Source organism: Perissodus microlepis, chromosome 14, assembly GCF_051167445.1.
Source record: "Perissodus microlepis isolate ML-2025 ecotype Zambia chromosome 14, ASM5116744v1, whole genome shotgun sequence".
NCBI classification, from domain to species: domain Eukaryota; kingdom Metazoa; phylum Chordata; class Actinopteri; order Cichliformes; family Cichlidae; genus Perissodus; species Perissodus microlepis.
In genome coordinates this window covers 11,046,758-11,062,684 of record NC_140474.1, presented here as the reverse complement: position 1 = coordinate 11,062,684, position 15,927 = coordinate 11,046,758, and the positions used below count along the sequence as shown (strand labels likewise).

The window sequence follows — 15,927 nt, the reverse complement described above, 5'->3', positions numbered from 1 at the left end:
AAGGAACAGTAATCCTCTTTGAAGCAAGTAGATAGATTCATTAGTTCAGCACTGCCAAACTGCACTGTGTGCAAAGCAATGGGAGCACAAGATGAAATAACTTTAGTTTTAATGCAGATATTTGAAAAGCAAAAATGCTTCCAAATATACTTGAAAGGAGAAGTACAAAAGTAGAGAAAACAGACCTTTTTAAAAAATATTTCTTAATGACACATAGATACGTTTAACTGTAGCTCTGTTCGTAATATTTATTTTCTTTTATACACTTTCTTTTGCATTGATCCTCGTCTCATAGGCCTCGCCAGAGGTACTGGTGGGTTTTATCTGCTTGCTCTGGTTTTCTTCTGAAGTGTTGCAACTTAGTAAAACAATGGTTCTGGTTGGAGAACAAAGCCCTTTATCAGTGTGAGTGTGAATAGTTCAGTGTGGCTGGTTGTGTACAGTGTAGAGTGTATAGTGTATATGTGGCTCTGCTTCCTTAAACTATCAAGCCTTGCTCATTTAAGGAAGTAGCCTTGTTTTCTTGTTTCGTCTTATTGCTCCTCCTCCTCCTGACATGACCCAGTTTTCATCACTGAAAGTCGACACTTCCTTTCTTCACCTGTGGCCAAGTCAGCAGGTGATAATCTCCTCCAGCAGAGATTATCAATCATCTGTGTGTTTGTTGAAAAATGGTAAGGCAGAAACTGAAAACACATCTGAGCCATTGCTGCTGTTTACTCTTCCAACCATTAACTGGCGCTATGTTGTTTGAATAACTGAAAGTTGTATCTGAGGAAGTTGAGGCTGAGTAGCTTCAGGTGTTGTTGATTTTATTCACTTCATTAATTTTGTTCAGTTTTTGTTTTTTTGTTTGTGTATGTTTTGGACTTTGAGAAATGCTTTTCTGTAAAGACCGAAGAATATTATCTTTCTTTATGTATTAACTGCCACTATTCATTACTTTAGCTTACTCAGCCCTCATTTTCCCATTATTCCCCATCTGATTTATTTTGTCTCACCTTTATTTGACAGGACAGTGTAGAAAGTAAACAGGAATGAAGCGAGAGAGAGGGTGAAATGCAAAAATGGTCTCGGATGGACTCAAACCTCAACCAGATGAGCTAAACTGGTGCCCAATTATGTTTCAGTTTTACTGCTGAGAGACAAAATCTGTGTTTTAATGTTGATGATTAAAAGAAGAACCAGCGAACATGTGCACTCACTGCTTTTTGTCCTCTTCAGTTGTTAGTTAGGCTTTTCAAAAGTCAGTTTTCATTCAGACAGTCATTTGTTCTCATATGCCCTCTTTATTATTTTTGCTCTTTTGGATCATTTTGTTCTTAAATTATGAGTCAAGCAGGCTTTCCAATTAACATCTCTGATTATTTTGAGTTAAATGATTCAGGTTCTGTGACTTGCTTCCAAAAGATTATATGATTAGTTTGTCTGTTTATCTGTTTGCTAGCATGATCAGCTATGGAAAAGCCACAGTTTTAGATGAAATCTTTACCAGAGATAAAGCTAGCCCTAACATAGATTCTTTCCCAATAAGAAATAGAGCATAACTTGACAAATAAACATGAAACTGAAATAAGAAATGTTGGTAGACATCTCCTTCTTGTTATCAAGAAATGATCAAAAACAAATCTGGACCCAGGGACCAGGTTGACTGTTGGTGACATGTGGCAGAATCTTGTTTTCTTAACTAATAAAAGAACCATTTTTAATAATTATTAATCAGAAAAATCTACATGGAGGTGTAAAGCAGGTTCAGGGAGTTGGTGCAGTCTATTCAGTATAAATCAGCATATCAACCACACCCCACTACTCTGCAGAGGGCTGTGTATGATTAGTATGTTTTATTTTTGATTTGGTTTGGATTATTTTTGCATTTTTACTGGAATACTACAATTTTTCTTGCATTTATGAAACCATGTAACTACAATAATGAAATTTGTTTGCTTTTTTCTCATTACACATCCTAATAGATGGAAAAGAAGGATGTATAGGCCAAGTTTATGTAGCTCTAAAGATATAAATAAATAGATTAATAAGAAAGAAAGAAAGAAAGAAAGAAAGAAAGAAAGAAAGAAAGAAAGAAGGAACGAAGAAAAATCTATGGATGCCTAAGATTAGGTCATTTTTGTATTAAATTTTGAATTAAACTCATTGTTTGTATAACAAAAATATGAAAGAAAAAACACCAACTTGCTAACGTCATTTAGTTCGTTTAGCCAAAATGACCACTCACCCCTGGAAGGGGCCACATGTGCCCACATGTGGCTCCAAAGTCACAGGCTTGAGACCTCTTAAAGGATTTAATAAAGCAGGTTCCAAAAATTACTCTTGGTTTCAGTGAGCAGCAAATTGAAAACATTTCTCATTCTCACTTGTTCTCTTGTCATTTTTTATGTTTGCCCAGAAGAGGGAGCTGTTGCATGTTTCTAAGTATAATAAAGAGTCTGCTGTAAAATTAGTCAGTTTAACAAATTCATGTGACATCAAAGTTTTAGATACATATTGATTTACAGGTACATACACAGACACCTATACTAAGAACTTCTGTCCTTATAAATGCATATCACTCTAAATTGCATATAAATGTACTTAAAGCATCCGAATAACTATTGAGAGTCAGATCCCCCCTGTCTTTCGGGTGAAAGACAAAACGCTTGAGCGGCAGACCCAGCAACACGCTCAGACAAAAACTTGTCTGAGCGTGTTGCTGGGTCTGCCGCTCAGACAAAAACTGGTTCACCCGAAAGACAAAACGCCAAAACACAGACTTAACAATGTGGTGTATGCTGTACAGTGCAGCGAGGAATGCCCAGACCTCTACATTGGAGAGACCAAACAGCCACTTCACAAGCGCATGGCACAACACAGAAGAGCCACCTCCACAGGACAAGACTCAGCAGTCCATCTGCATCTTAAGGATAAAGGACACTCTTTCGAGGATGCCAATGTTCACATTTTGGACAGAGAGGACAGATGGTTTGAAAGAGGAGTGAAAGAAGCCATCGATGTCCACTGTGAGCGACCATCTTTGAACAGAGGCGGGGGTTTACGACACCAACTCTCTGCCATCTATAATCCAGTTTTGAGATCCCTTCCCAGACGCCTTAACGCCCACTCACATCCTGGGCCATCTGACCTCAGGAATTCGCATGATAAGGTGGGGCCAGGTTTCACAATGAACACACCCGAAACTCTGGCTGATTGGGACCCACACCCAGTTTCACACCTTGGCTCAGGCGATTAGAGGATCATCAGGGGGTCCTTTTGTCCCTCTGTGGGGGGATACTCCCACTAGGTTTATATCTGGGACTCTCCACCATTTGACCTTAGAACTGAAGAAGCTTCTCGGATGAGAGGTGAAACGTCTTCAAGTAACTTAAAGAAGTCCAGACGCTTTTCTTTGCAAGCTCCTTTGACTACGATGACCTGGATGACTGAGAACCTTCACAGACGTTTCACCTCATACTCGCTTACATACAGTTTGGGCCATTATTTCTTACACTGCTTTATAATTATTCTAATAATTTTTGTATATAAAACTTATACTTAATATCAACAGAACTATTTAGTGCCCTTCTTTTATTCAAGTGTGGAGAGCGTGCTGTAATTAAAATCATAATTTTGGCAAGCCACTCTTTATTTTGTTAATACTTTTACCAGTGTAGCAAAATACAACAATTTAGTGCATTTTATATGAAAACTGAGTGTGTGTTCACAATACTCTCTTAGCTGTGTACTCCAGTCATTTCAGGTGTGACCCAGTCTCCTTGATTGGAATCTGATATTGATGTTAGCTGCAAAACAAGTAAAGGTTAGTAGGCTAGCTGCTAGGTTAGGTCATTAGCAAATGGTAGGGTCAGCACATAAGCCAGGAGAACTTTAGGGTCAACATTGATTCATTGAGAGAAAAGTTTGATTTTGTCTAATGTGAACATGGTTTTCCTGTTTATGTGAAAGAGCAGAATCAACTTTCTGCGATATTCTGTAGGAGGTTTTGGATTGCACTCTCAAACGAAATAAAATGGAATTCCTTATCCTGTTATAATAAGTCAGTACCTTATAACCATAAAATAGAAACCATCAAAGCAGGTGGCATAGTTAACGGGGGTTAGTAATATCATCTCAGAGCAAGAAGGTTCTTGGTTTGAATTTGCCCCTTGGCTCAGGCCTCCTGGTATTTTCCCTGTGCCACAGACCAAAGATATATGGTTAAGCTAGTTAGTGACTGACTATAAATTTGCAGAAGGGTTGGATGTGACTGTAAATTATGTCTGTTTTTCTATGTTTGCCCTGTGTGGAATGGTTCCTTGCCTCTTGGCCTGAGAGCTGGCTCCAATCCTAATTTGGTTAAGTTGTTAAGAAAATGTATGGATGAAGGTTATAAAACCTTAAACTTGAGCTTTCTCACTAAGCCCTTGCTTTTGCAGCTTTTGATTGAACCTTTGGACAAAAAAAGCCTGTCTCCTGTTAGATTCTGCAAATCTGTTTGTATTAATATCATTTTTCTCTATCTATCTAGCACCACTGGCTAACCCAGAGCTAATCTCCCTCTTTACAAGTGTAGATTAATTCAAGATGAAAAATTGCAACAGCATTTTGAGAGAAGGATGTCCAACAGAAAAGAGTGTGTAAAAATTTTAAAACACTTTTACAAATAAAACTACCAAAAACTAGTAGGTTAAGAGAATGCTGTTGAACTGCTATGCTTGTAGTGCAGAGATGGTGCATCTTTTCTATATTGTCGAAAAAAAATACTATCAGGTAAATATTACTACCTGATAGTATTTGTTCCCGTCTTTGTTCTGTATGGTGTCATTCGTGTTTTAAATTGGAAAAAAGCTGCATAGACCAAAAGAGAAGAGAGACATATAAAGGCAAACCACTAGTTGTACTGACGTGGTTTTAAAATCATCTACATTAATAAATGCCAACTACAACAACAAAAAAATGTTTTAAGGGTGTAATTGTTACCATAATGGTCAGACCAGTCCAACATAAGGGCATTGTAAAGGGCACAGCATTTCTTGTTTTTCATCAGAAGGGCTGTTCACCTTGTGTTCGTTCACTGCAAGAGCACTCATCATGGCATCGTGTTCTCTCACACGTGACAGCACCCTAATAATCACTAATCGTGTTTTTACTCACTTGAAATAGCACCCAGTTCTGCTCTTAGGCATGTTAGAGGCACAATGGATCACATCTTTTCCACTTCTTCTTCATACCTCCCCCATAATTACAACAGCAGCTCATATGACACTGCATTACATCTCCTTTATTTAAAGGCACTTTATCATGCTGCCTTGTAGGTGAGTGTAGTTACTGTCCATATTCTACCAATGTGAGTGCGGTCAAGAGGGCATTTAATCCTGTATTAAACATAAATAAGATGAATACTGGAGAGCTTGATATGCTTTTTCCCTTGATTGGAACTTTACAAAGCTTTTTTTATGCTTAAGTCTAACTCTTACTACACTTTATTGAGGTATTTCCTCTCCTTGGGGGAAGAATTGGCCAGTGAGCAATGTCATCAGTCATTACCATGCTGTGTCATGGTGACCACCTTCCCTGCCAGACCACAAATGTAATTACACCTACCTACAGTGATAGCTTTACTGATTTATCTTGCCTACAGTTGCCTATTGTGCATCTACAAGCTGCTTTGCAACCCACCTGCACCTCATCTCCTTGTTTTCATGTTGTGCCTGACTGAATAAAACCAATCTGTTATCAGTGATGCCTGCTTTGTTCTGTATGTTGTCACTCATGTTAAAATACCCTTTTCTTTGAAAGACCTCTTTACTATGTTTGGAGCTTTGAAATGTGATTATTTCATATATAGTGTAGCTTTCTTGGAAGTTACTGGTTAAAGAACAGCGCTTTCTAACCAAGCTGGCTAACTTTGGCTGATAACTCGAAATCTTGTCCAAATATGGTAGCTTCAGACTCTGACCATCTTAAACAGCTGGCAAATAAAGGATTCCAAAATGCTAACGTTAAGGTTTCAAAATGGAAAGTTCAAAATAATAGGGTCATGTGATTATAGTGGATAAATTCATCTTTATCTGTGTTTGGATCAAGCATTTAGTGCAGAGATGGTGAAGTGTGGATGCAGTGTATACATCACAAACCTTTGAAGTTACAAAACTGACTTAAAAAATAGTGTCTACATAATAATGTTAAAGTCATGTTTGCTGAAATTAAGGCTAACAAGCAAGGCTGTGAACCTGTGTACTCATTGGTTAATGGCTTGTCAATAAATGTAACCTGGATGTCCCACCTTTCTGACACTAGGAATGACCAGAATTTTCAAAATGGACTTAATTTTTTATAAGTATGACCCAAAACTAGTGACTGTGCCAATAAACTCACTGGAAAAGTGTTTTCTTTGCTTAGTTTAGGGCAAAGGGCTGGGTTTTTTTTTTTTTTTTGTAGGCTTCTGTTTTGCAGCCAAAGCAATCGCACCCTGGAGGCCTCTAAAAAGAATGCAGTTTAAGGCACTGCAATGACTTCACTTTTCAGTCCCAGAAGCTACACCCATCTTTTATATTGTCTATGCTTGCAATACAATGGCCTCAGCTGTGTGATGTCAAGATGCAAGATACAGCTGCACTCCACCTTTTCATTCAAGTATGGGCACTATACTGGATCCGAAACATTAACATAACAGCACGGAAAATACACAGTCCAAAACCGGTGGGTGACGTCACCGCGGTATGTCCATCATTTATACAGTCTGTGCTTTAGGTAGGCCTTTTTGTCGCTCTGCTGGGGACCCCATTTCCCATAGTTCATCTATAGCTCACCTTTGCTCCCATCCATCCATCCCCACAGGCCTGGCCCTCTACTTCCCATGTATGGAGTGTTACATCATTGGCACAGACACCCACCTTTTCCAGTGATGACGCAGCCCGGGAAGAGAGAGTGTGTGTGTGTGTGTGTGTGTGTGTGTGTGTGTGTGTGTGTGTGTGTGTGTGTGAGGAGGAGGAGGGGGGAGAAGGAGGAGGAAAGGCAGGGAGGGAGGGAGCGAGGAGAGGGTGTCCCGTCTGCACGGAGCTCAGACAGACAGCAGGGAACAGCTGCAGCATTAGGTTCGCGTAGGATTTCACTGCATTGCGATTTAAATTTTAAGTAATTTCTTTCCCCAAACTTCACGTAGAGCAGCTCGACAAAGCAACCAAACATCATCTAAAAAATGGTTGATCGCGAGCAGCTGGTGCAGAAAGCCAGGCTGGCTGAACAGGCTGAGCGATATGATGACATGGCAGCTGCTATGAAATCGGTAAGTCAATTCAAAATAACAGTAAAATACAAAAAAAGAAAGATGATAACTGTGGCTTACATGTGCGTGAATATCGGTGTAAAGCTGCTGCGTTTGCGTAAAGGCTCGCCCTGCGTAAAGGCTCGCAGCTGTAAAGCTGCGGTTACAACTGGCTCTCGATATTACAGCACTACATCTGGGGGTCATTCTGAAATAACGTTCATTGTGTTTATTGTGCTGTCGCCAGTTCCCTGACAGCTCAGAGGCTTTTTTTCTGATTCCAGTCCAAATCGGCTCCTCCTTGGGCGGTGCCTTTCTATCGGCCGTGCCGCTCATTGAGGGCGCGTTACAATGAAACGCATGCAGGCCCGAGCTTTCACTCTCAGGCTAAGAAGAGACTCGAATCGTGGAACGGCTCTGCTCTGACACATTTGCTGATTTCCTTTTTTTTCTCCCCTTCTTTCACCACCACACCTCCCCTTCCTCCATTATGCTGAATTTCTAAGAGCTTCTGCTGCTGGGAGCCATGTGAGGTTGCTCGGAAAAAGCCTATCAACTGCTCTTGCCCCCCCTTCTCCTCGTCCTCTTCTCCTCCTCCTCCTCCCACTCCTCCTCCGCCGCCTCCTCTCCTCTCTCTTTGTCACATAAATTAAAACAATAAGAATGATGGCGATCATTTTAATGTTTCTACTCGAGGCTTGGAGGATAAATTGGAGCATGATTGCTTTGGACAAAGAAAAAGCTTCCAAAAACTAAACGCTCTCCTCCAAACAAACGTAGGAGGCAGCAGAATCTCTCTAGAATATTCTTTGTCATATTGCAGTGAGTCAGTGTGGTCAGATTTGATTACAGGAATTTCCTTCCTATTTATTACTTTATTTGTCACATATCACCTTCTGTGCATGCTGCTTGTGTATCAAGGCCTGATATCTGGTACCATTTTAATGCCATTTTTGGTTAATGACCCTGGTTAATGGTGTAATATTTGATGTGAAGAAGATGACATGCTGGCCTGCCTCACTGTAGCTTTCTCAGCTCTTAATGGATGGTGCTGAGGACAGAGCCTTTGTCTGCCTTTTTTTTTTTTTTTTTCCTCTGGCCCCTTAAGAAATTCTGGGAAGTGGATTCAGTAACAGGTTTTTTAAAAAAAAACTGCTGTGTCACACCAGCTCATACTGGAACCAGCAACATCCCGGTAGTCTCAGCACAGCGTCCGTGAGCTCACACACGGATTAAAATCATCCCATACTTTTTAAAACGAGGAACATTTTGCCTTATGCCAGATGGGTTGAGCCCCCGTGGAGCACTTGTCATCGAGGGTTTCTGGTTGCAGGAGGTGGGATGATGTGCATGCAGGGGAGGGATTCCTTTCTCTTTAAGCAATCTGCCATGTCAGTGCGGTCCAAAGTGGGCCCTTTTGCAGGGGTGTGTACTCTCCCTCTCTAATCGAAGGGAATCCCTCGCCATTGCAGCCAGAGAAGACAAATGATAGGCTGTCACCGTTGTGTTCCTCATGAAAAATGTAGGCAGAAATGTGAATAATTACAAGAAATGCCCTTCAAAAGTTTCCCAACCAGTGCTGATAGACAGCCCAAAATACAGAACTGGCACAGAACTCTTTTCACAGCTGATCTCATTTTTGCCTAATAAAACATTTAAACGACTGATTGATAACTCTGTATCAACCTCAGTTGTTCTTGTCTTGTTTTATGACCATGTCATCAGCAATGAGGTATTTGTTTTATTTTGTACATATATAATAGTATAACTATATTTATATATAGTGTACTAGTGTAGTTCCAGTTGGAAGCATCACAATAATTAGAGCAGTGACCTGTTTCCTTTCTTTTTACAACAAAACCCCTCCACATAGGTTGAGTCATCAGATTAGCAGTAATCTACCTCATTTGACTGTTTCGTGTGTTTTTCATCTGCAGTCTGATGGTATCACTGGGTTTGTGTGACAGTTTTGAACAAGCAGAGCAAAGGCCACTCAATCCCTATGAGTTGAGAGCTTTGCTCTCCATCGCTGTGACATCAGCAAGTCTGCGCCATGTTTGTGCTTCTCTGCCTGAGCAGAGAATGTCAGACCTGCTCAGGAGAAATGTTTGCACAAAACGAAAAGCTTTTTGAGTAAAACCTGCAAAAAAAATTGCAATAAGCTCTTTCTTCTTTTCTCGGTGAAAAGTTATGATAAGCCTAAGCACCATGTTTCGTACCGATTATTGATCTGCGAGAGGCCATGTTCCAGCACAAACTACGTTTCCAATATAAAAGCCTCGAGTTACATAACCCAGTCTCTTTGAGGACTGCCCGGCCAGCATTCGGATTCATCAAAATCTCAATTTAACAGCCTAACTCAGAGTGATGTCACCGTGTGGTGTTTTAGACAGGTAAAAAGGTCAGTTTCAGTTGGGGAGAAGGTCACTGGGACATGTGAACCGCCTGAGCAGTGATGGTTTTCATTTACAGTGCAGCTGCCCCCGAGTGCTCGTGGGAACATTTTAGCCATCTCCAGTCCTCCTTTCCTCTCCCAACCCCCCACTGCTGCCAACTATCTTGAATATCATTTCTCACTAACTAGCATTAGCTGTCCACGTGGCAGCTGAAGCTACTGGTGCACTAAATGAATGGATTGCCATGGAAACTGGAATTGCACATGACGTGAAATATTGCTCATCTTCTTTGCTGTGGATGGCCCCATTAACCCAGGTTATTTCATGCAAAAGAAGCTTGAGTTGTGGCAATTAGGACTGCAACTAACAGCTGTTTTTGTTATTGGTTGATCTCTACATTTGTTTAGTCTGTAAAATTAAAAATTTCATGGAGTTCTATGCTTCCATTACAAACCACTAAAGAGCACAAAATCACCCTGTTTTGAGAAGATGCTACCGTTAAACAGCAACAGCCTTGTCATTTTTACCAAATCATCTTGAGAATTGTTTCTTGGATGAAATGTTCTTGCTTTAACTTTTTTTTTTCCACAAAGTGAATGTAGTCTGGTGCTGTTATTTAACAGTCCATCTGCTTCTTCTTCTTTTTCTTGTTCTTCCAGGTAACAGAGCTGAACGAAGCCCTGTCCAATGAGGAGAGGAACCTGCTGTCTGTGGCCTACAAGAACGTGGTGGGCGCCCGTCGCTCCTCCTGGAGGGTGATCTCCAGCATTGAGCAGAAGACCTCGGCCGACGGCAATGAGAAAAAGATTGAGATGGTGCGGGCCTACCGGGAGAAGATTGAGAAGGAGCTGGAGGCCGTGTGCCAGGATGTGCTCAACCTCCTGGACAACTTCCTGATCAAGAACTGCAGCGACACGCAGCACGAGAGCAAAGTGTTCTACCTGAAGATGAAGGGCGACTACTATCGATACCTGGCTGAGGTGGCCACAGGAGAGAAGAGGGCCACCGTGGTGGAGTCTTCAGAGAAGGCCTACAACGAGGCTCACGAGATCAGCAAAGAGCACATGCAGCCCACCCACCCTATCCGCCTGGGCTTAGCTCTCAACTACTCTGTGTTTTACTACGAGATTCAAAACGCCCCCGAGCAGGCCTGTCATCTGGCCAAGACCGCCTTCGACGACGCCATCGCTGAGCTCGACACCCTCAACGAGGACTCCTACAAAGACTCCACTCTCATCATGCAGCTGCTCCGAGACAACTTGACACTGTGGACAAGTGACCAGCAGGATGACGAGGGAGGGGAGGGCAACAATTAAAAAGAAACCGCACTTCGAAAAAAAAAATATGAAGGGCCGGTGGACTTTGGCAGCCGCTTTTGCCGATGATACTACCGCAGCAGCAGTTCTTTATTTTTCCATGTGTTAAAAGAAAAGAATCAAAAGAGAGGTGAGAGTGGAGGTTAAATCTTAGTTTAAATATATATAGAAATATATATACAGTTGAAAGGGGCCTCCGTCTTCTTGATTTTCTCTTTGACATTTGCCAAAACCACTGATATGTCAGTCAATCAGCCTGAAGTGGTTGTTGTTGGATTGAAATGGCAGCCTCACACTGGCGTAGGAACTGAACTTGTTCTGTCAAGATAAGCTGCTTAGTTAGGTTTTTGCGTGATAGAGATGCATTTGAGTCACTTGAGAGAGAAAATGCTTGAATGGGAATGCCTCACAAAACTAGTTTGCATTGGTTCCAGTAGTAGTCTACGTAAGAGAAAGAGCCCTGAAAGCCACTGATGCTTTAAACTCACACTAGCAAACAAAGAGAAAGTTTCAAACCAGTCAAGTCCCCCAAATTTTAGAGGTTAAATTAGACGGGAGTGAAAATATCTGAGGATTGGTTAGTTAAATTTAATTCCCCTTGTTCTATTAGTCCGTTTTGTCGCTGGAACCATAGATTCTTTTGGAGGTGAAGATTACTAAAAGGCAGAGACTTAACAAAATAAAACGAAAAAAAAAAAGACAAAAAATACAAAATAAAAGCAGCTTCAGAGTTTGTGGTTTACTTCTGTGTTTGTTTTATTAAATGCACTTGCCTACTATACTGTTTCTTCAGTGTAAGATGATGACAACAATAATATCGATTATTCAATATTGTGCATGCCGGTGATGTATTTATATACAGTAGCTTGACTTTATTAACTTATACTGTGGGTGTTAAGTATTCATATGATTGAGAAAAACAGGTTTTGTCTGATGTTGATTTCTAATTTATTTCATTTTGTTATGGTTTTTGATTTGCTATACCAAAATGCTGATCGTAAAAATTGACCTGTAATGGGCGTTGCTATAGTGACATGCAATATGTGTATTTTAATTTGTTAATGAAAGAAAAAAAAAGGAAGATAAAAACCCACCAGTGATCACCTAATCTTATCAGCTGGTGTTTGTCACATTGAAGTATGATTATGATATATTTTGTTCTTTGAACAGTATTTAAGTACTTTTTTCTGTCATGCTATCCAGTTTTAATAATGGTGAAGTTTCCAAGCTCAATGTTTCTGTTATGAATTCACAGACATGGACCATATTTTATTTCTGACAGTATACATTTTTTTGTTTGTTTGTTTGTTTTTATACTTTTTAGCTGTTCCTGAGTGACAAAATATCTTGAATGTGAGTCATTATGTAGCAGTTGCACAAGAACCGAAATAATAGCTATGATAATAAAAAAAAATATGACTAAATTATACATGCACCATTTCCGTGGTGGTCTAGTGTATTGTTGTATCGTCACCCATAAGTAAATTTGTTCTTGAAGAAAACCATTTCATAGGAAAAAAATGTTTCACTATTGTTTTGTGCCCTGAGTACAGTACTGGCTTCTTTTTGTGCGTGCCTGTATTATTTAAGATGCCTCGTTTGCAAGTTGACCTTTAATGGAGGAAAAAAAAGGATTTATCTGCCAGTATTTTACTTTCCTGCAAGGATGTGTGAAAGATAATATTTTCCCTTCAGTGTTTTCTCATTTTCACGTTTCTGCTGTCTGTACAGCACATGGGTATGAATAATCATCATCAACAGTCACAGGGAGAGCACAGTCAGTTCGCTAGTGTTGGTTATCGATTAGCGACTACACGTCTTCAGAACAAACTTTAAATAAACACTTAGAAGCTGCTTAAGAGGACAGAAAGCTGCTGAGGTTGCTGCTGGGTTTACAGTCACAATGCTGCTAGTTCTTTAGAGTATTAATATATTCACACAAATGGAAGTTTAGTTTTTTCTTAATGCATGGCAGGTTGGGAGACCTTTTTTATTTCAGATGTGACGACTTGAGAGAGAAACCTAAAGCCTTAAGGTCAGTCATACAACCTTGTTCATGTATGCCGGTTATGTCACCATCATGAGTCAGCCTCCATGAGCTCACACTTTATGTCACAGCTGCTTTGATTTATTTTTAACGCAGTTTAAAAGTTGACGGCGCTGAAAAGCTCGCCACTCAAAAAGCATGAAATCCTAATTGGCACAACTGCTCACGCATGTCACCAATATTAAAATGGAGTTCAGTCCTTTGCTTTAATTTTTAAGTGTTGTGTGTGGAAACGAGTAGAAAGGGAATTTTGTCACTTGTTTTTGTTTGGATATTTTTGAAAGACTTTCACTCATTGTCAAGAAAACATGCATTGTGTTCCCTTTTTAAATTAATTTGTTTTATTTTCCCAGTGCTTTGTGTTTTTCTTTTTAAGTTTTCATTATTTGGCAGTTGATCTTTGTTTTTGTGACATGAAAACATGCAGAAATTACAGATAAATTACAAATTTGATTAAAAATAAAAGAGCTGAGCTGCTGCAAATTAGTCCGAGTTGGGGGTCAGGGGTTGATTACTGAAAACAGTACAAACTGTATCCTCTGAGGAATTTTTGGTTGCCATCTGTTGCCCATTAAAGTTATTTGTTTATCAGTATTATTCTATATTTTTTCTTTTTGTCTGTTACACTCATGCCAAAACCACCACAGCTCATTCTTTTTCATTCCAATACTCAACATTTCTGCCCACACATTAATACAGGAAACCAGTTTGACCTTATATAACCTTTTGTGGGTCACATACCACATACATGTGGTATGTGCATCCATATCTTGGTGAGTATGCGTGTACTGTATGCAACTGTGCTGTTCCATGTGCTGAACTTATGAGATGGAGTCTGTATTAGCTGCAGTGCAGAGATGCTGCCAGCACATACAGCTTACTGCAGTATGTCTTACATGAGGCTCTTTTTCAGGCCGCTTTGCTAATCATTAACTAAATTAGGCCATAGATCAAAGAATATTTCTTGAAAAGACTAGAGGTTTTATGACCGCAGCAATAAAACAAAGTCCTGCATCTAATGTTGGGCAAGGATGGAGAATCACCATCCCTTAGGCTTTTAAATTCACCTCCCTGTTGTATTTTTTGACACCCAAAGGTCGAGTTTATCTGAGCATTTATGCACATCTGTCAACCCAATGTCGCTGATAAAGCTGCTGGCTCGCCCACCCCCGGACTGCAGCCTCTCGCTGCAGCTTGCTGCACTGAACCTTTCATGAGATGAAATTCTCTGCTTTGAAAGGTCCTCTTCACCAGCCAATAGCTGACAAGCTTACTCTCTGCAGTCACCAATCCCATTCCTGTTGCTAGGGCTATAATAAGTACCCCACTATCAGCCCAGTACCTACTGCATCCTGTAAAAAATGAAAGCTCAGAGCGCACAGGAGGCATTAGGATTCAGCACCAACCTATCTTCATGCTGGTGCTTCAATGCACTCACTGCCACACTTTCAGGGACACCGGTGTCACAGTTGTTGGTAAATGCTGCTGACATTATGCATCCCAAAACACTCTGGGGCCTGCTGATGGACGTGTAATTGAATCTCCAGTAGCTACAAATTCAATTTAGTACCACTCATGGCAAATTCTTTCAAATCTGAATAAAACTCAATAGTTTTACATGCATACATATACATATAGTTTTCCATACATATATGTTCATTTAAATTAGTTATTTACATTAGGTATTAAAGGCCCTATACACGGGAAACATTTGTTTAACTGTGCATCACTTCCACATCTACAATAACTGCTCTGTCATTACAGGAAGCATCATTTCCCTGATGAAGCCGGGATGACGATGCAGTTAGGTATCATCGAGCTATTGTTATGCCATCAAAATGTCTTTTAAATCACTGAATCGTTATCATCAACGGAGGGCCACAATTAGATTTCCTGAGACGTTTCTGGTGATACAAAGAATGTATACCTTTGATGATGGATTAAAAATAAACTTTGGAAGTCAGGCTTGTAGTGATAGGGGCAGGTTATTTTTGTCCTCTCTGAATTTCACAAGCTCTTTCAAGGTTGTAGAGAAGTAGCTGTCTACACACTTATTTAGATTATGTACGTGACGCATAGAAGAGGAAACTGAAAGTACAGACACTGAATTTAAAGACATTTTATAAATATGCTTATGGATTGATGAGGATATTTCACCATTCTCATCTCTTTCCAGCAAATTAAAGCGAAAGAGTTAGCCTAGCGCTATCTTAAAATAACTAAAACTTACTGCACTGCACTCCCAGTGTGTCCAGTACCTTGGATATTTTTAGTACATCCTTGTGGTATAGGATTGTTTGCCCTGCTTGTGCTGTTGGCCATAAAGTTAAAATAATACAATGCTTTTACAAGGTGCTTTACCTTATAAAAGTAGGCACATAAATGCTTTAAACAGGTGATTTTAGCCCCTCTCTAGGTGGTTGCCAGGCAACCTGATGGCATTATCATATGTCGTTATATTGCAAGTTTTGTGGATGTAAATCAAATGTTACTGTCATGAAATGAGAAACAATGCAATTCTTTTGTATGTAACATTTTTCAGGTAAATAAATACTCACACACATCATTTTAGCCTGATAATATATATGATTGTTGGGAAGCACTAATGCAGCAAGGTGTTCGCAGGTTGCCTCTGTGGTGGCCATCTTGTTTTCCCTGTAAAGAGGAGGCCCGCCTCAGTTGCAGCTCTTTTATAGGCCAGTCTGAATTGAGAAGGCGTGGTCTCTAGCGTATTTAAAGGTGGCAGGAAATGGCTAAGGGGCCATTTTGAGAAGTCGCTGTCTGTATGTGCAAGATATTGGCAAGAGACAATAAAGTCATTACTTCGGTTAAGATAGAGTGATGTCTGATGTTTTCCTCACCACACCTCTCTGCGTAACAATGATATAGATAAGAACCTTGGGTGGCCCA

At 40.2% G+C, this 15,927-nt stretch overlaps 1 protein-coding gene across 1 annotated transcript; it reads left to right on the top strand.

Annotated features, from left to right (window-relative positions):
* Window positions 1–7,012: 7,012 nt before the first annotated feature.
* On the top strand, window positions 7,013–13,611 carry ywhag2 (3-monooxygenase/tryptophan 5-monooxygenase activation protein, gamma polypeptide 2). Its single transcript, XM_084950492.1, has 2 exons — window positions 7,013–7,279; window positions 10,314–13,611. The coding sequence occupies exons 1-2, from the start codon at window positions 7,193–7,195 to the stop codon at window positions 10,968–10,970; spliced, it is 744 nt and encodes a 247-aa protein (XP_084806618.1). The 5' UTR covers window positions 7,013–7,192; the 3' UTR covers window positions 10,971–13,611.
* Window positions 13,612–15,927: the final 2,316 nt, after the last annotated feature.